The 18,663-nt window shown below is 37.7% G+C and overlaps 4 protein-coding genes across 4 annotated transcripts; 2 read left to right on the forward strand and 2 right to left on the reverse strand.

The window, feature by feature from the left end:
- Positions 1-2,535: 2,535 nt before the first annotated feature.
- LOC307167595 (oxaloacetate tautomerase FAHD1, mitochondrial-like) lies at positions 2,536-3,521 on the forward strand. Its single transcript, XM_079886818.1, has one exon. The coding sequence runs from the start codon at positions 2,703-2,705 to the stop codon at positions 3,360-3,362; it is 660 nt and encodes a 219-aa protein (XP_079742944.1). The 5' UTR covers positions 2,536-2,702; the 3' UTR covers positions 3,363-3,521.
- A 122-nt stretch (positions 3,522-3,643) lies between these two features.
- On the reverse strand, positions 3,644-8,353 carry LOC307167419 (methionine-R-sulfoxide reductase B1-A-like). The gene is made up of 4 exons (XM_079886512.1): positions 8,174-8,353; positions 6,820-6,962; positions 5,407-5,521; positions 3,644-5,039 (listed from the first exon to the last, which is right to left on the reverse strand). Exons 1-4 carry the CDS (start codon positions 8,226-8,228, stop codon positions 5,020-5,022), a joined length of 333 nt encoding a protein of 110 aa, XP_079742638.1. The 5' UTR covers positions 8,229-8,353; the 3' UTR covers positions 3,644-5,019.
- Positions 8,354-9,046: 693 nt separating this feature from the next.
- ndufb10 (NADH:ubiquinone oxidoreductase subunit B10) lies at positions 9,047-11,821 on the forward strand. The gene is made up of 4 exons (XM_079882773.1): positions 9,047-9,291; positions 10,875-11,013; positions 11,107-11,246; positions 11,654-11,821. Exons 1-4 carry the CDS (start codon positions 9,144-9,146, stop codon positions 11,737-11,739), a joined length of 513 nt encoding a protein of 170 aa, XP_079738899.1. The 5' UTR covers positions 9,047-9,143; the 3' UTR covers positions 11,740-11,821.
- Positions 11,822-13,986: 2,165 nt separating this feature from the next.
- On the reverse strand, positions 13,987-16,331 carry rps2 (ribosomal protein S2). The gene is made up of 8 exons (XM_079885760.1): positions 16,253-16,331; positions 15,707-15,844; positions 15,425-15,514; positions 14,865-14,972; positions 14,601-14,774; positions 14,366-14,525; positions 14,187-14,278; positions 13,987-14,107 (listed from the first exon to the last, which is right to left on the reverse strand). The coding sequence occupies exons 2-8, from the start codon at positions 15,839-15,841 to the stop codon at positions 14,027-14,029; spliced, it is 840 nt and encodes a 279-aa protein (XP_079741886.1). The 5' UTR covers positions 15,842-15,844; positions 16,253-16,331; the 3' UTR covers positions 13,987-14,026.
- Positions 16,332-18,663: the final 2,332 nt, after the last annotated feature.

Below are 18,663 nucleotides of genomic sequence, written 5' to 3' on the forward strand. Positions count from 1 at the left end.
TGCTGCTTCATATTTCTGTTGAAATACACTCTGGGGACATTAAAGACTTGTTTTACATCTTGTGAAAAGGGCATTATACCACCCCTTTAACTAATGTTAACTAACGTTAATGAACCTTATTGTAAAGTGTTACCAGCAAGGTAAGTTATTAACTGTGTTCTGTGGTGATAGACCTACAGTGTAGTGGAGTTACCATGGTTCTGTATACACTTCTAGTTCACAGTAGTAGTTTTTGTAAGTTTCCTCCTGTCTCTTACCTTATCGCTGAGCGCCGTGTCGGAGGAGCTCTTGAGCTCGGAGCTCTTTACCCTCTGCTCCAGCGCCCCATTCGGGCTCAGTCTGCCCACCTCCTCCAGAGCCTCTACGGTCTCCGGGCAGCTCTCGTCAGACAGGGACTGATTTGGAGAAGAGAGATCTACACCAGCTGTCCCACTTGGACCTGCTCTGTCATCCTCAATCGGGCTACCAGGGTTCAAAGGGAGGACGGGTACGGAGTCTTTAGCGGCAGAGACTGTGCCCTGCAACCCCTGTGAACGCAAGAGGGAATGTCATTTACAAAAGCACAGTTCATGCCACCTGAGGCTGAGATGAATGTCTTCGTTTTTTGGCCTCAGTTTCTGTTTGTAGATGTTGGTTATGCATTTACATTTAGCAAATCATTCATTCAGGTCAATGTTTGCCTCAACTGCAGCTGCCGCCTGCTCTGACAAAACAATGACTGCAATAAGAACCTGTGAGATTTAGGATGGTTGTGAAAGGTTACTGGCTTCTGAAAACCCCGCCCCCGGGAACGCGATTTATAGATTATCAAGACAGAATATGCTTATCAATGACTAGAAGATAACTACACATAAGCTACATAAATTCATCAACTAACCATTCAGAAATATTGTCTACATGTTGTCACTTCTTCTTGAGTCTCTCCATCTTTGTCTGACTGTGGTTTGAACATAAAAGGCTAAAAGTTTTTTGAAATATTCAGTGCGTGTCTGTGTTAGGTAATCGAAGATGCTTACACGGCGCGTTTTTGCTCACCCTCAAAAAGTGCTATAAAAACATGCTATAAAAAAATATCTGTGGGGTGTTTTGTGCACTCTGGGAACATCAGAGACTTATTTTACATCTTGTGAAAAGGCCATTATCGTGTGAGGGATGTAAAGTGACTTCTGTGCACAAGAGGCTTCATACATTGGCACATTTTTGACAGTGGACTTTCTTTATTTGTGAAATTTCATGAGGGTGAATTTGAATGAAAATACAACTCTAGCACCCCTTTAACTAATGTTAACTAATGAACCTTATTGTAAAGTGTTACCAGCAAGGTAAGTTATCAACTGTGTTCTGTGGTGATAGACCTACAGTGTAGTGGAGTTACCATGGTTCTGTATACACTTCTAGTTCACAGTAGTAGTTTTTGTAAGTTTCCTCCTGTCTCTTACCTTGTCGCTGAGCGCCGTGTCGGAGGAGCTCTTGAGCTCGGAGCTCTTTACCCTCTGCTCCAGCGCCCCATTCGGGCTCGACGGCCCCGGCAGGGAAGTGCTCTGTGATGGGCTGTCATCTTCGTTGTCCTCCTCTTTCAATGTAGTTTTGAGCTTGGAGTGTAGCCAATTGGACATGGCGAATAAAATGTGTCGCGTCTTGGTGAGCATTTTAAATCGCACGTTACCGGCTGCTTTGCTTTGGGTCAAGTTTGCTCTGTTTACGCTTAGTGTTGTGAGCGAGCGGCGGCGTCTTTGGGTGCTTAGCAACTGATTCAGTGGCAGCATCATCTGCAGTGCACGTGAGAGCGGAAAGCGATATACATGTAGTTTTACATGTTACATGATAATGTAATGATAAAAATAGCAAACTTAAAAAAATAAAATAAATAAAAAGATTTATTTTCATATGCCTATGTGGCAGGTCCAATTAAATTCTTTCTGCCTGCATGTGGTTGGTTAGTCCACTCGTTGAGTTTCGTCCTATCAGTAGCATAGTAGCAGCATATAAACGGGCTGGCTATTTACGAATCCTAATGAAGGCTTGGCCATTTATTCAGAACGCATGTCACATGACCTAATTAATATTCAATAAGAGCCATAACAATACAAAAAACAAAACAAAAAAAAAACAATACAACGCACAGTAAGCCTCTATATACAATGATAAAACAATTAGAAAATAAAAACATTTAAATTAGAACAAAAGACAAAATTTGTATATTTTATTTACAAATATTATGAGGGATGGAACATCAAATAGTGACATTTTTAATGCAATTAATTCAGATATATATCCATAAATATAAATCCATAAATACATATCCGTTTTGTTGATGCAAACAATATAAATGCCAAAAAGTTTATGCAAGCAATAGAAAACAATTCAAAAATAGCTAAAGACTTGGGAATGTAACTCGAGCTTTTGTCATTGGATGGCCAAACTAGGAGCGTCAGCAAAACCTAATTAATATTCAATAACGCAGCTTTAATGAATTAATATTCATAAGGTAAGCCGTTTGCCGTAGTAGGATTATTGATATCGTTTATCGACTTCTTCAAGCCAAATAATGTTTCTTGGTCTTAACTCCAGACAATCGTATCAGTTTCTTGATTGTTCTATTTGCACTAGATTTACATATTTCGTAATGTACTACTAACGCGTCTCATCGCCCTCCGTTATCAAGCGACCAAAGGTCATCTTATTTCCGGCTGCAGGACAAAATGAGCACGAGGAATATTGTTCGCTTTTGGGAATGGGGAAAGAAAATAATATGCGTCGGGAGAAACTATGCAGATCACGCCATCGAACTCAAAAATGCGATTCCCAGCGAGCCTGTGCTCTTCCTGAAGCCCCCGTCTGCTTACATTAGGGAAGGGTCTCCTATTCTGGTCCCCTTCTACACCAGCAATCTCCACCATGAAGTTGAGCTCGGGGTGGTCATTGGTAAAGGAGGAACTGCTATTCCTCAGTCTTCAGCCATGGACCATGTGGCTGGATATGTGTTATGCCTGGACATGACAGCTCGAGACATTCAGGACGAATGCAAGTCCAAAGGTCTTCCATGGACCCTGGCCAAAGCTTTCAACACCTCATGCCCCATTAGTGACTTCATCCCCAAGGAGAAGATCCCAGACCCTGGGAGCATCAATCTGTGGTTGAAGGTGAACGATATCCTGAAACAGAGTGGAAGCACATCCCAGATGATCTTTTCCATCCCATTTCTCATAAACTACATCAGTGAGATCATCTCTTTGGAAGAAGGCGATCTCATTCTCACTGGGACCCCTAAAGGAGTGTCAAGCGTCCAGGAACATGATGAACTTCAAGCTGGGATTGATGGCATTGTGACTATGACATTTAAAGTTGATAGAAAAGGTTGATTTTATCATTGAAAAAAGTCTCAAATAGCTGCAAAGCACAAGCATTTTGATTTGTTTTAAATGTGAGCACAATGTCTGACAATGACACATTCTCTGAATGGGAAACATTGTATAATGTTTAATCTTTTCTAAATAAAAAAAAGATCTGACTACATCATATTTTGTGGTCATCTCATGCTTTTCTCATTCTGCAAAATGACCTGTGGCTGATTTGCTTTCTCACTTTCTCAAGACCCCTGGCCCTCAAGTTACAATGTGTACTATTTAACGGGACAAAATGTACTTTAATCAGAGCCGTTTTATTTTTCAAATTGACTAATTATTGCATACTGTAGATCAGTCACATGAATAAACATGAAAAACAGCAGCTCAACCACACGTGTAGGAAAATCTATTCTCAAATATCACCTTTCAGTAGCCATTTAAGTTGATGCTCACACCAGAAAATGTATATGGCGCATAGTTACACACACACACACACACACACACACACACACACACACTGCTACAAAGACTGTAAATGTGTCTTTATAGGTTCAAAGTATCAAGCTCTATATTCATTCCCACAATCAATTCATTTACTAATCCTGTTTTTTAAAGATGTTTAAGGGGGATTTTAAACTTTAAACATCTCCTGGGCTTTTTATCAATATGTAACAACAGAAAAATGCAGAAGGTTAAAAATCGAACAAGTTTAAAGATTGAAATCTTTGTAGTGAGCACACAAGCAGTGATATACAGAAACAGCAAAACGTTTCCAAAAGTTGATCTTTTGTCATTGTTCTAAACATGTAAATACATAAATTATTTAAAGTGGTAAACATTTTAAAGCTGATCTCCACATGACCAAGTGAGGCTGCAGAAATTATGTCAGTATTTAGGATCATTGTTATCAAGTCACCAAGAAATACACATTAAAAGTAACTATTGATCTATAACAGGCAAACTAAGATAAAATGTGCACTAGCATTCAGAAGTTAAGACTCGAGTCAGTATACGGTTTATTATGAAATAAAGAACTTACTTTTAAATAAAGAATATGTTTTTATCCAGCAAAGATGCGTTCAATCCAATTTCAAATAAATGCAGTTCTTCTGAATTTTCTATTCATCAAGAATCCTTAAATAATAGATCATGGTTTCCACACAAATATGAAGCAGCACAACTGTTTTCAACATTGATATTAATCAGAAATGTTTCTTGAGCGTCAACTCTTCATATTATAATGATTTCTGAAAGATTATGTGACGCTGAAGACTGGAGTAATAGATTGCATTTTAACATATAGTTAAATAGAAAACAGTTCTTTTAAATTATAATGATCAAATAAATACAGCATTGGAGAGCAGAAGAGACTTTTATTTAAAAAAAATGTAAAAAATCTTAATGACCCCAAACTTTTGAACGGTAGTGTATATTGTGCAGAGTATAAAAGATTTGATCTGGCATAGTTGTGCGTATTGATTGCTAGTAGCAGTTATTGGGAGAAAGCTTCTAAATGTTTCCCATGAGGCTGTTTTACACATCATCACTCTGAACGCTCCTCTGTGGGCTTTTCATCAGAGTGTTTCATTCACCATCCACACGGTACACGCATCCAAGCTGCTCCATATACTCTTACTGAAACATCCTCGCATGCTTATCCAACCATCCGGCTCTACTGCTGCTCATTCTTGACTGTGGAAGAAACAACTGTATTAAAAGACATACTGTACATAGATAGAAGCAGTTATCAATAGCTTACTTGAAGAAATACAGCATATTAGTATGTATTGAGATCACTTTAACCATTAGTTTACAAATTCAGATCACATTCACAATTCAAATTCTATCACCCCGAATTATTATGGGGTATTATTTAATAATAATATACAGCTAAATACAGTAGTCAACATTTGAAGTGAATCAAAACCTTTCATCAAAGTATATATGAATTTTGAACAATACCCGTTCTTGTCTTAGGACAACTTTTTGATCCACTTCAAATGTTGACTACTGTATAATAACACAGCCTACTTGTATTGTTTGTTGTAAAAGTGTATACCTTTAGGAATGAACTTCAGAGAGCTGCTGAACATTCAGAAGCGCGAGAGGCCGCGCTTGGGTCCGTCATTCACAAACTCATGGCCAAGACCATTTCCACACTTACCACATTTAACCTGTAAAAGATGTCACAGAATTCATTGTTCACATTCTCCAGATAAGAGATTAAAGGCCTGTTCACACCAAGAAGGATATCTATAAAGATAACTATATTAGCATCCACACTAATGCACGATATCTTTTTATTATAAGCGCGCGCTGCAGTTTTGCCGTCTCCTTTAAATGCTCCAGCGCTTTAAAGCAGGATGGATTCTGATTGGCTGTCAATGTTTTTATCGTTCATCAGCTGGAAAAATTTTTTTTTCTGTAAGTGATTTCAACGATATTGTTTCTCTGTGTCATTATCATTACAGTTGTTGTGAACTCTGCTATTCTTTTATATTTAGAAAGATTTTTAGAACTACATCTTTATCATTATCTTAATAGTTATCATTCTTGGTGTGTGAACGGGTCTTAAAGGGAAAGTTCACCCAAAAATGAAACTTCTGTCATCAATTAGTCACCCTCAAGTACGGTTGAGCTTCTGTTTACCATATTTGTGTGCTCTATCTACGTCCACTGATCAATGTTTATATGTGAATAAAAGCCTAAATTCAATCTGCTCATTATAAAGCAATTGTGTCTCGTAAGAACTCTTGAGAAGAGTTTTGGGTGAATAGTCTTTCACCCAGCAGAAATCCCTCAGATTTTATTAAAATGTCTCCTTTGTGTTTCGAAGACGAACAAAAGTCTTACGGGTTTGGAACGACATGAGGCTTAGTAAATTATAACAATTTTCATTTTTGGGTGAACTATCCCTTTAACAACTTTATGCTGCCTTCACATGCTATCAGAAAGTTCCTACTTCCCACTTCTGATGTCGTGATTACGAGCTTGGCGCATTCAAGTGATTTGTTGTCGGAAAGAACAGGATCTTGTAGGGCACCAGGTCTATTTATTGGGAAATTCTTATTAAAGCCAAAAGGATATTTAACATCCCATTCGTTGACAACCATATAAACACTCACTGTGTTCATCTATAGTCTTCTTACTGACGATTCTGGAATTTCGGTCAAATACAGCCTATTTGAGCTGTGTATAAAACATACAATATGCTTCAAATGATTACTCAAGATGTAAATATGCACTACTTTAACAACAGGGCTTAAGTTTATGGCTCGCCCAACTCGGGAACTTGGGTATCAAAATTATCCCCAAACTTCCAACTTGAGAGGGTGTTCATGTCCAATGTTTAACTAGGAAACTTGTATTTACAATAATTCCCATAGCACGTGAAGGCAGCATTAAATGCTCAATGAAATCGTGCTGCACTGCAGGAGTTCTTCTACAGACTGGAAACCACTTTAACCTTTACCTTGTGAGCGCCCCGTCTCTCCTCATGTTTAGACACACTGTTTTCATGGATGGTTTCTGTGAAGGCTGGCCAGGGTGATGAATGCTCATATTTGGATCTGCTGGAGAACAGCTCATATCCACATTCAGCACAAACATACATGCCTGCAGGAGAAACACACACACACACAAGCGGTTGGAATAAGATTCAGATGATCTTATTTTATAAAAGTTACTAACCCACTATTCACTAATACGACTATTCAAAAACATTGTCTTGTAGTAAAAAAAATATACTGATGAGCCAAAACATTATGAGCAGTCACGGGTGAAGCGAATATCGTTGATCATCTCGTAACAAGCACACATTAAGATCTGGGTAGATTAGATAGAAAGCAAACAATCAGTTCTCGTAATCAACGTGTTGGATGCAGGAGAAATGGGCAGGAATAAAGATCTGGGCGACTTTGACACGGGCCAAATTGTTCTGGCAAGGCGTCTGGGTACTGTGGGACGACGACAGTGGAGGGAGTGTGACGCTCTGGACAATGTTCTGCTGGGAAACCCTGAGTCCGGCCATTCATGTGGACGTAAATTTGACACGTGTCATATACCTAAACATTGTAGCAGAGCAGGTACACCCCTTCATGACACTGGTGTTCCCTGGTGGAAGTGGCTCTTTCAGCAGGATAATGCACAATGCCACACTGCACACATTGTTCAGGAATGGTGTGAGGAACATAATGAAGAGTTCAAGGTGTTGCCCCGGCCTCCAAATTCCCCAGATCCCAGTCCAATTGCACATCTGTGAGATGTGCTGGACCAACAAGTTTGATCCACAGCGACTCAACCTTGCAATCTACAGGACTGGATCTGGTGCTAACGTCTTTGTGCCAGAAACCACAGCACCCCTTTAGGGCTCTTGTAGAGCCCACCTCGGCTGGGTCGGCGCTGTTTTGGCAGCCCGCAGTGGACCAACAGCATATTAGGCAGGTGTTCATAATGTTTTAGCTTATCAGTGTATTGCTCACTGCTAGTTCATGTCAGTTAATACATTAATTCATGTTAAAAAAATTAGACTTTAATGTAAAGTGTTACCGATTAAACTGATCACTGAGACTTAAGGATGAAGAAAAGCAACGCGCATTAACATAAATTAACCTTTAATGAACATTTTATTGATGCTTGACAATATTAAATGGAAAATAAACATGTCAAAAATAGTCGAGAACCAAACACACAAGCACCATGTGTGATAACTTTAAAACAAGACATTCCCATAGTTTTACTAATCACATAACACAAGTTACATATGCGCTTACATAAGTTGCCTTGTTTACATATGTTATACAGTAGCTACATCGGGGTCAACTTACCAGTATCAAAATGATCTTTATAAAACTCCCCTCCGGAGAACGAACAGAAAGACATGACTACGCAGACTGTGGTGAAGTTAAAATGAAGGACTGCAACTTTGTGTGTCAACTGGTGCTTTGGTTCAGAGTTAAATGGAAGAAGCGTGTCTGTAGTGTACCACGTGATCACACAATCGCGACTGCACCACTGCACACTTGTGTCAAACAAACACATGGTGGCAGAATTTTTAAAAAAAAAAATTTTTATATCACAAATGAACCACGATATTATTGCAAAATAATAGTTTCTCAACCATAAGAACCAACTACTTCACAATAGACATCAGGCATCATGAATATAACAAAACCACACAAACATCTATTCTGTGTAACATAACTACACAAATTACATGTTACTTAAACTTATTAAACCTATTTTAGTTGATTTTGTAAATATAGACGAGTAATTGCTGAGATTTCTTTATGAGTAAGAATGCCAGATTTAATGGGAAGCTTAAAATTACCTATTCATATTTATCAGTCCCTTTTTTTTTCACATATTGTATTTGACTTTGTTGTAGTTTTATAATTGAGAACTGTAAGTATTAATGTCTCAATGCATTTTTTAATTAAAAAAATATAAAAAATAAATGTATTTTAATTAAATAAAAAAATATTGTACAGTAGTAGAACGACGACATCTATTGGTAGAAAAAAACAATTACGTGTTTAACCTTTCACCTTCAACCTGGCAGTTAATAAACTAGAAGAGGAGAAAAAATGGCAATTTTATACAGATTAATAGCATTAGTTTCATATTTTTAAATAGAAATTATAAAAAATGTGTAAAAATAATTTCCATTCAGTTTATTAATCGTAGCTCGGTGACCTTTCACGCCATGTTTTGTGAACCGCGCATGCGCACTGAGAGACGGGAGCTTGAGGTCGATTAAAGGGTTTTTGAAATTTCCATTTCAATTAATGGTCGAAAATGCCGGAGGATCACGACAAAGATGTGTATCCACAGCCTCCCCGCCAGACTCCAGTGGTGGATAAACAAACGTCTCTGCCGAATCCAGCTTTGATACTGTCTAAGCTCTTCTACTACTCGGTGGATGTGCCAGTGACCACATTCAGAGGTGACGTGCATTTGAGACTGTTTACATCTTCTTATTCATCCAGTTTCACATATAGTAGCCTTTGTAGTGTGAAAAGCACATTCTGGACATCCATTTGTGTATGTTATGGTGAACTGATCTATCTATCTATCTATCTATCTATCTATCTATCTATCTATCTATCTATCTATCTATCTATCTATCTATCTATCTATCTAGTTTAGGGTCCCATTCTCATTATTAACTAGTTGCTTATTAGCATGAATATTACTAGAATATTGGCTGTTTTTAGTACTTAAAGCACATATTAATGGCTTATTCTGCAGGAACATATTCTACATCCCTTAATCCAACCCAATAAGTTACCTAAACTTAGCAACTACCTTACTAACTATTAATAAGCAGGAGTTTATTGAGGCAATAGTCATAGTTAATAGTGAGAATTGGACCTAAATTTAAAGTGTGACCAAAAAATTTGTCGCAAATTATGAATATTATAAAACAGTATTGCTACCATTTTAAACATAAAAAAATAATAATAAATTTTTAACAAATTAAATGTCGAAAAGCACTTATTCTGTGTTATCCTGAAGTTCAAACAATAGAGTTTGGTGCTGGCAGAACCAATACCATGGGTTCGCTTCCCAGCAATATTAACATGCATGAAGGAAGGAATAATAATGTATTCCTTTAATGCAGTTTATACAAAGCAGTGCAGAATGTAAATATCCTCACAGCGTAGCTTAAAGCTTTTCTTCATTGGTTGGTTGGTTTTTATAATAGCAATGCATTTTGGTTTCATTTCAGTTTTGTTTATTGTCATTTCAGTCAAATACAAGAATATAATGGAATATTCTGCAGTGCAAATTGTATGGAGGACAAATATTAAAATATCTCTAGACATTGTTAACAAAACTGTAACAATCAATATCAGAACAATATATTCAAAGGATATGCATTTTGTTACTAATCACATTTTAGGGTGTGTTCACACTTGGCATGTTTGGTTGGATTAAAACAAACTCTGGTGCGATTGCTCTGTTAGCGTGGTTCATTTGAATAAGTGTGAACGCTGCCATCTGAACCCTGGTGTGCACCAAACAAGTGGATCTAGACCCCTGAAAATATGGGTCTCGCTCCGTTTCCAAACGAACTCTGAACACATCTGAACAATTGAAATATGAACAACACAGACCAAAGACATCTAACCAAAAACGATAAACACAATGTCACAAAAAGCGACCCTAAAAAGGACCGAATGCTCAAGAATACCTGTTTTTTCTCGTCATAGTCGTGATGTTGCCCATTACAGTTCAGTACAGGCATCAGAACAGAAGCAGATCTTCATTTGTGTGCGTGACAAAGGGATTCCTGTCTCAGTTTTGACTCCTTTACACACACAGCATTGCTTAGAATGTTCGGTAAGTTGCGTCATGAAATATACGCAATATAAGCCGACCAATCAGGTTGTGAACATATCCCTATGTTGTTAGGTCCGGACCAAGCGAACCGAACTACAAGTGTGAACACACCCTAAAATCTACTTGGCTTGTAATTCTTGACCCTTACTTTATTGCCCTCCTGTTTTTTGTTTGCTCTACCAGGTATTATCGAAGGCATCCAGGGCGATAAGAAGTCCCACTACTACCATCAGAAGTTTCGCCGTGTTCCTGAGCTGACTGAATGCCAGGAAGGAGATTATCTGTGCTATTATGAGGCTGAGATGCAGTGGAGGAGAGACTAGTATGTTCATCAAAAAAGCATTGTAGTCCTATTGTTCATATATCTCTATTTTTGCACACAATCGTTATCTTTGTCTTTTAATTTTGTCTCCAGTAAGGTGGACCAGGAGATCGTGAAGGTGATCCAGGAGCGTCTTCGGGCCTGCCAGCAGCGCGAGGGTCCCAGTTACAGACAGAACTGTAATACAGAACTGAAGCAGTTTGATCAAGTGTCCAAGGCCTTTCAGTCACGCTGTGAGTATTCTGTCAGGTTGTAATGTCTTATGCGCAATTAGCAGTGGTCAATATACAGGGTGGGCCATTTATATGGATACACCGTAATAACATGGGAATGGTTGGTGATATTAAAGTCCTGTTTGTGGCACATTAGTATATGTGAGGGGGCAAACTCCTCAAGATGGGTGGTGACCATGGTGGCCATACTAATGTGCCACAAACAGGACTTTAATATCACCAACCATTCCCATGTTATTACGGTGTATCCATATAAATGGCCCACCCTGTATAACACAATGGGACAAGCCCAGTTGTAATAGGTGTTGTCTTAAAACTACTTTTCAATTGACAATGAAACCAAAGCTATGTTTATATGAATGTACAGGAATTAGTATTTCAGCTGTTAACCTCTTTATTTCTTCTAGACGGGGACCTCGGCGCGTACGCCAGCGGACGAAAGTGTTTGATGAAACAGAAGGAGAGGATGATGGCAGAGACTCAGAAGGCATAAACCTCCTGTCCTTCAGCTTTTCTATGTCCGTCTCTCTCTTACCTGTGTATCAAAGTGTAAAATAAAGTTTATTGGAAAGTAACTTCTGAGTAGATGTTATTTAATAAAATCCTGCCAGTGTCAGAGTTACCTTATATATTACTTTCCCTTCAATTCAATATCAGTTGTGTTGTTGGCTTTGTATAGACATTTCCTACATTTTAAATATCAGATTACAGTTTATTTGTACTGTATGTATCAGTGCTTACCGGTATATGCCATTTGCTGGATAGAGTCGGTATGAAACGGAGGTTGAAATGCGAGTTACATAATCGGATTACTTTTTTAAAGTAGCCAGTAAAGTAACACATTACTTTAAATTTACAACAAAATATCTTAATTACTTTAAGTAAGCAATTAAGTAAGATACTGTTTTCCCATGTATTGACTGACAGCTTAATTAATGCAGAGGTGTTGTGTGCGCTTGTGTGAACATGATGCTTATTGTAGTTCTAGACTAATGTGAGCAGGCATTTACTCATCTCTCTTGCACAAAAACACATTCAGTATTCCTCAAAATGAAGAAAAACAGTGAAATGCAAACTCAGAATATTACACAAACCTGCGATAATTAAATATACACAAATATACTATATGTATTTAATCTCACTTTATTAGCTTTATTTATTGCTGCTGATCTTCGATGGTCCAATTCAACCATACTAATAAGCTAAATGACTTTAGATAAACAGCACAGTTTTGTTTATTTATTTTATTACTGAAGTAAGTGTATTAAACCCCAGCGTCCTATTCTTCTTTAATCCAGAATGGCAGCACAGCTGAAAGGTTTGTTTGAGCTGCTCTACTGTACAGGCATGAATTAGTATTTCCTTCAGCCTGAGGCTTATTCATTTCACTTTTAGTGTGTTAGGGCCTTTACATTTGCCAAAATATAACTTTTATTGTTATTAAAACACAAACAAGCAAGCCCAGCCCAGGTGAGTAAAAGTAACGGAGCACATTACTTTCCAGAAAGAGTAACTAACCCAATTCGTTTTTTAGAATAGTGCAAATTGCAATATTGTATCAAATTACTTTTAAAAGTTACAGACATATATCCGAGAACAAGAAAAAAAATGTAGCGTGGGACTTGATTTTGTCCATGGGGAATTGATTGGATGACTGTGGTTTGCTATTGGTCAATCTCATGTGAGTGACAGGCTGATCCCGCCCTCACGCCCTTAAACACGTGATCAGAGAAGAGATGACACTGCAAGAGGGAGGGGAGTTATGAATTTATAAAAAAAATAATGTGGATGAATAAATCACTTATACTGTAATATTCCATTAAAATAATTTTACTTGTTTAAAATCTGTAAGTGTCAATACACTTATCTATAAAGACATATAACAGATCAGATTTTGCCATTTTTTCATTTTCGAAAGAAATGCAATACTTCTATTCAACAAGGATGCATTAAATTGATCAACAGTGACTCGAGGGGCAATTGAGAATTGAATGTCCTTCAAGGTGGCACCCTTTGATCGGTTTACAGTGTAGTGCTAAACTCTGTGAGCCTAGTAGGCGCTGTAGTGAGGGTGGGGTTAGCTCAATACAGCTCCTAGTAGGGTCACAGGCTGGACAACAGAGGAGCAAGTAAACAAGCATCAATGAGTATTGATAAACACCCTATATGGCAACAGCATGACCTAGTGCATAGCACTGATGATGCCAACTAGTATAAAATTAGTTTGCATGTCAAGGACTATTAAATTCTAGGAATTTAATGAATTTAGCTTAATGAAAATATTTCCCCAGTGATTGTAGTAATAAAAGTCAAAAAGCAAAGTGCTTTGTGTCATTAGACAGTAGGGCACTTGAAGCCCCTTCAGCCGTGAAGATCACAATATAGCATGCATCTTAATTTTAAAATATATCGGCCAACATATCGTGTCAGACGCTATTTGCTCATTTTTAATGTTATTGATCCGATAAGAAAATATGGCAGATATATTAAAGACATGCTATATAATCAGGCTCTCAAATTATATAAAAACTTGGATTTAGATTTATCGGCCAATATATCGGTTATCGGCTTTCAATTATAAAGAATTATCGGTCAATTTTCATATGGGTGCATCCCTATTTTAAACCATCTAAATAAATTACCTGAGAAATCTAACTTGCCCAAATTGGGATTTTTTGGTATGCAGATTGTACCGCTATTGCACAACTTTAATGTCAAACAGAACACAGACTCAAAGATGTTTTCTTTCTGGACTTTTATTTCAATCCATTGTACAAAATTTAGGAGGGTGCAGGAACAGCTCCCTGAGTCCTCTGAACAGAGACCCTGGTGTGAGTCTTGGCCAGATGATCAGTGAATTCCTGAAACAAAGGAGACACTTTAGTTTCAAATGACAATGCATTTGTGAAAAATAGTAATGTCTGGAAATGCATGCATTACCTGGTAAGGAGACTTGGCAAACACAGTTTCCTTCCAGAGATCAGGGGTCAGGTAGCTGTAAGTCTTTGAGATCGCATCGAAGGTGGCCTTAGCTGTAATGAGAGACAGCAGTTTTTAACATTGAAATACCCAAGCATGGTCAGTTGTATCTTGAAACGGTTTTCAAACAAGCCCCTCACCAAAGTTGCCCAGAGTGGCGGTGCAGCCCCTGGCAGATGTGTAGCAGTCATCGATACCAGCCATCATCAGCAGTTTCTTGGGCACGGGAGCAGACACAATGCCGGTACCACGGGGAGCGGGAATGAGACGCACCAGGACTGAACCACAGCGACCGGTCACCTAACCAAACACATTCAGTCAATAAACATGCTCTAATTCAAACCAAGCCAAATAAAATAACCTTTTAAGTCTCACCTTGCACGGCACTGTATGTGGTTTTCCGATCTTGTTACCCCAGTATCCTCTTCTGACGGGAATGATGGACAGTTTGGCCAGGATGATGGCTCCACGGATAGCTGTGGCTACCTCTTTGGAGCACTTCACTCCTAGACCAACGTGGCCATTGTAGTCACCAATAGCGACAAAGGCCTAAAGATTGAGAATCATGAGCGATCATGAACCAGCTGTAAGAAGTGAAGAACCAGATAAGCATTGAACACTCCGGCAGAGGGAAGTCACCTTAAACCTGGTGCGCTGACCAGCCCTGGTCTGTTTCTGGACGGGCATGATCTTCAGAACTTCATCTTTCAGTGCTGAGCCCAGGAAGAAGTCAATGATCTCAGACTCCTACAGGAGAGAAGTATTAAGTTTTGCAAAAAGCCAAGCATTGTTTTGTCACTAAGTGGAGGTTTTTATAACTTAAGTCATGAAACTAAAGTAGCAACATCTTTTCTGTCATATTGTGATGTACATCAGAGTATAATGGATTGAAAAACACATGGTGGGATTGGTTATACACAATTGCTTGTAATTTAATATTTTTAAAGGAATCTCAGTACCTCCATTGAAAGTATGTTCACCCAAAACATTTAAAATATCTTCATTTATGTTAAAAATATGAACAGAAGTCTTACGGATTTGAACAATTTTCATTGTTGGGTAAACTAATTATGATATTGATTAAACTTTACATGCTTATTTAAAAATAAAAAGGAATGCATGTGCAGATGAATTGTTCACTTCAAGATCCATTACAGGACTTTTGAAAATAAATTTCACTTTCATGTCAATTTTAGTACCTTGATTGGCAGAGAATACAGATAGATTTCCTCCAGGGTCTTGATCTTCATATCCTTCACCAGACGACCAAGTTTGGTCACAGGAACCCACTATATGAAACAAATTAATTATAAGCATATAGAAACGGAAGCTACAGATATACAACATTGACAGATACTGGCATGAGAAATAAAGACCATGTGGTACACAAAGCATGCATTTAAAAATACCTTTAGCAAAACATTTATACATGCCAATTCATAACAGTAACAGAGAGTAGAGTAAGCTTTACGATGCTTTACCTCCTTATCCTCAGATTTGCCTCCCCGGGCACCGCGGCCTCTTCCACGGCCTCTGCCGCGACCACGACCGCGACCCCGGCCGCCAGCGCCGAAACCTCCGCGAAAACCTCCTCTACCACCGGCGTCGTCCGCCATTTGCTAAAAACAATAAAAACATCTCCATCATAAAAGTGACGCTTAATGTGAGACACATGTCAAGCATAAATGCACGTGCATTACAATCAACTTGTTTGCAAATATATGAGCCATTATAGTCCATAACGCCGTATGTGGAATTGTGGAATTAACATGTAAGGAATCATATAAGACAAGAACGCATATTAAGACTAAATGACTATCTACACCAGTTCTCCGCCATTTTGAGGCCATCTAATATTAACAGCTCTAAAATAATATTTCTGTTCAATTCTTAAGACTCATTTTGGCATCGCATTGTAAGCAAACCGTACAGATATGTTTTATATACAAATGTACAATTTTTATTTTACGATTGCGGAGATAAAAGCAGATTCTGTTAAGCAGCGACGTGAAACCGTGTCGACTTACGTGATGTGTATTCAGGAAGAAGAAGGCCGCACGAGAGTTCGTGGAGGATTTATTCAAGTGGAGTCCTCGCGAGATTTCATATTGGCAGCGGCAGGGATCTGTCAAGTCAAGAGATGGTCTCTTTATCATATAGACACATTCTTTTAGGGTTTTATGTCAAAGACAAGAATCTAATTAATGCAAGTTTTTGTATAAACCTTCTTTTATATATTGGAAAGTTTTATATCCATAAATGTAAATGAAAAGTAAACCCCACTTTAGCTTTTTCAAAGAAGAATTGAAGATGTATTTAAATACAATTTCAACTTCTGTCAACAAGAAAGCAATGAAAACATCCAGAATTTGTGCCATGTTTAATATTCTCCCTTAATATTTTTTTTCTTTTTTTGTGGCCTTTTCTTTTTCTTTTTTTTCGTCTCTTCTCTCTTTTTCTTTTTTTTTTAAGATTATTGTTGAATAGATTTAAATTTCTCTCACATTTCCTCTTTTAAAGTATACTGAACCATTATTTCTCTTTTGTTTTGAAAGATTGTTTATATTTCTTGTATGTATCGACTTGTTCTGTTTGTTAATATTGCAATAATTTTTTTTTTTTTTTAAGAAAAAAAAAAGAAAAACAAAAAGAGATGGTCGCTCGAGCAAATAGCATAGGATCAAGTAGTGCACTAACCAGTTTCAAAAACATGCAGTTAGAAGCAAGACAGGACATTATGTTGAAAATATAGCCCAAATTATTTACAGGATCAATAAAGTAGGAGTAATAGTTAAATTAACCTGGATTCCAGCCCATATAGGAGTAGTCGGAAATGAATTAAGATAAATATGCAAAAAATGCAACAACAAAAAACAGAGGTAGATATGGCAGTAAGTTATAGTAAGGTGGAGGTTAAAAGCATAATCAAAACAGAAATGAAAAAGAAGTGGCAGGAGGAGTGGAATATGGAAACAAAAGCGAGAATGTTCTACAGTATCCAGAATAAGGTATAGGAGGATTGAGAGAAAATAATAGAAATAAAAAGGAAGAGGACATTATTTCGAGAATGAGATTTGGGCATACTGGATTAAATAGTACACTTAAAATAATTGAGAAACGTGAAACTAGAGGTGGGCGATATATCGTTTAGACGATAATATCCAAATTGTTGTCTGGACGATATGCAAAATTGGGATATCGAATATTTCATAATTTGTACAATCCGACCCCCCAAACATGAAAAGAGCTGAAAGAAGTTAAAGAGAAAACAAATAACGCACACTATAACCTTCTAAACAATTATATGTAGCGATTTTTAATACTGTAGGGCAGTATTCCCGGAAGCAACCTCCGAGTGGCTCAGCCCATGGTCCCGTGTCGTCAAAAACGCACATTCATACGTAAATTCGAAATAGTGCGCGCAGAAGCACATGCGCAAAACCGTTTTGTAAAATGATATATGAATTATTTTTATTTTATCATATGCCATTTTACAAACCTAGCCTACATTTTGCGCATGTGCTCCTGCACGCACTTTTTCAGTCACAACACAGCAATCAGAGGAGGACGCGCTGAAAACTGTAATGCTGTTCTCTTCCTTCATAACTCTTACTGAGAAGGTTTGAGTTGCAGAGGAATTTGTGACTGTTTCACCTGTTCAACCACATCAAAGTTTCGTAATTAGTAAGTCCGTGCTTTTTCTCTTTTTTTTTTCTTATGTGCTGAAGGGCCGCTGTGCCTTGGTGAAACGGTGTTTGTACGTGAAGAGCTCTTTTCAAAACGCCATAAACCTAAAAAGCTGCCTCAAAGAACCAGAAAAAGTAATGATTATGAATATGTAAAATATTGCAATAAGACATTTTAATTGTTTATTAATTTCTGTGTCGGCTGCAAAGATGAAGTTGACGATATAGGCTATTGACTCGCGATCTTCTCAGTAGGCTAGTGAACGCACCGGAGAAATGCACATTTATTAGGCTACATAGTTTTATTTTGTTTTGGATGGTTTTGTTTAGAACCAGCTTTCTGTAAATATATTTCACATTTTTTAGGCCTGTGAGGCGAGTAGGCTACGGTTCGGTTCATGATGAAATAATCTCCAGTTCAAGCACCTTAGGCTATGTTGTGATTGCTAGACTATTTACTTTTTATGTATTAAATCCAGGAAATTGGTTAATGAAAAATGTATTAAAATTAAGATACAATTAATACAAAACGAAATTCGTTTTAAAGAAAGGCTTTGTGCTTTCTGTTTTGAGGTCTCTGTGAAAGTTTGAAAGTCTGCCGCTTTCAGAGCACTCGCGTCCGGAGAACTGTCACGTAATATTTTTTTTTCCTCATAAATGCAAACACGAAAAATTAAAAGACAAAATACTTTTTTAAAAAGACAAACCATCAATTTTTTTGGGGAAAAATGGATGGATTTATTGCGTTTTGG

The sequence above is a fragment of the Squalius cephalus genome, assembly GCF_949319135.1.
Source record: "Squalius cephalus genome assembly, chromosome: 1".
NCBI classification, from domain to species: Eukaryota; Metazoa; Chordata; class Actinopteri; order Cypriniformes; family Leuciscidae; genus Squalius; species Squalius cephalus.

Excerpts from the sequence above, each read along its gene's own strand:
- LOC307167595 (XM_079886818.1), top strand. The coding sequence starts at position 2,703 with ATGAGCACGAGGAATATTGTTCGCTTTTGGGAATGGGGAAAGAAAATA.
- ndufb10 (XM_079882773.1), top strand. The coding sequence starts at position 9,144 with ATGCCGGAGGATCACGACAAAGATGTGTATCCACAGCCTCCCCGCCAG. Across the intron at positions 9,292-10,874 it reads GCCAGTGACCACATTCAGAG|GTATTATCGAAGGCATCCAG; the intron begins GTGACGTGCATT and ends TTGCTCTACCAG. Across the intron at positions 11,247-11,653 it reads CAAGGCCTTTCAGTCACGCT|ACGGGGACCTCGGCGCGTAC; the intron begins GTGAGTATTCTG and ends TATTTCTTCTAG.
- rps2 (XM_079885760.1), bottom strand. The coding sequence starts at position 15,841 with ATGGCGGACGACGCCGGTGGTAGAGGAGGTTTTCGCGGAGGTTTCGGC. Across the intron at positions 15,515-15,706 it reads GCAAATCTGAGGATAAGGAG|TGGGTTCCTGTGACCAAACT; the intron begins GTAAAGCATCGT and ends TGTTTCATATAG. Across the intron at positions 14,775-14,864 it reads GTCAGCGCACCAGGTTTAAG|GCCTTTGTCGCTATTGGTGA; the intron begins GTGACTTCCCTC and ends CTCAATCTTTAG.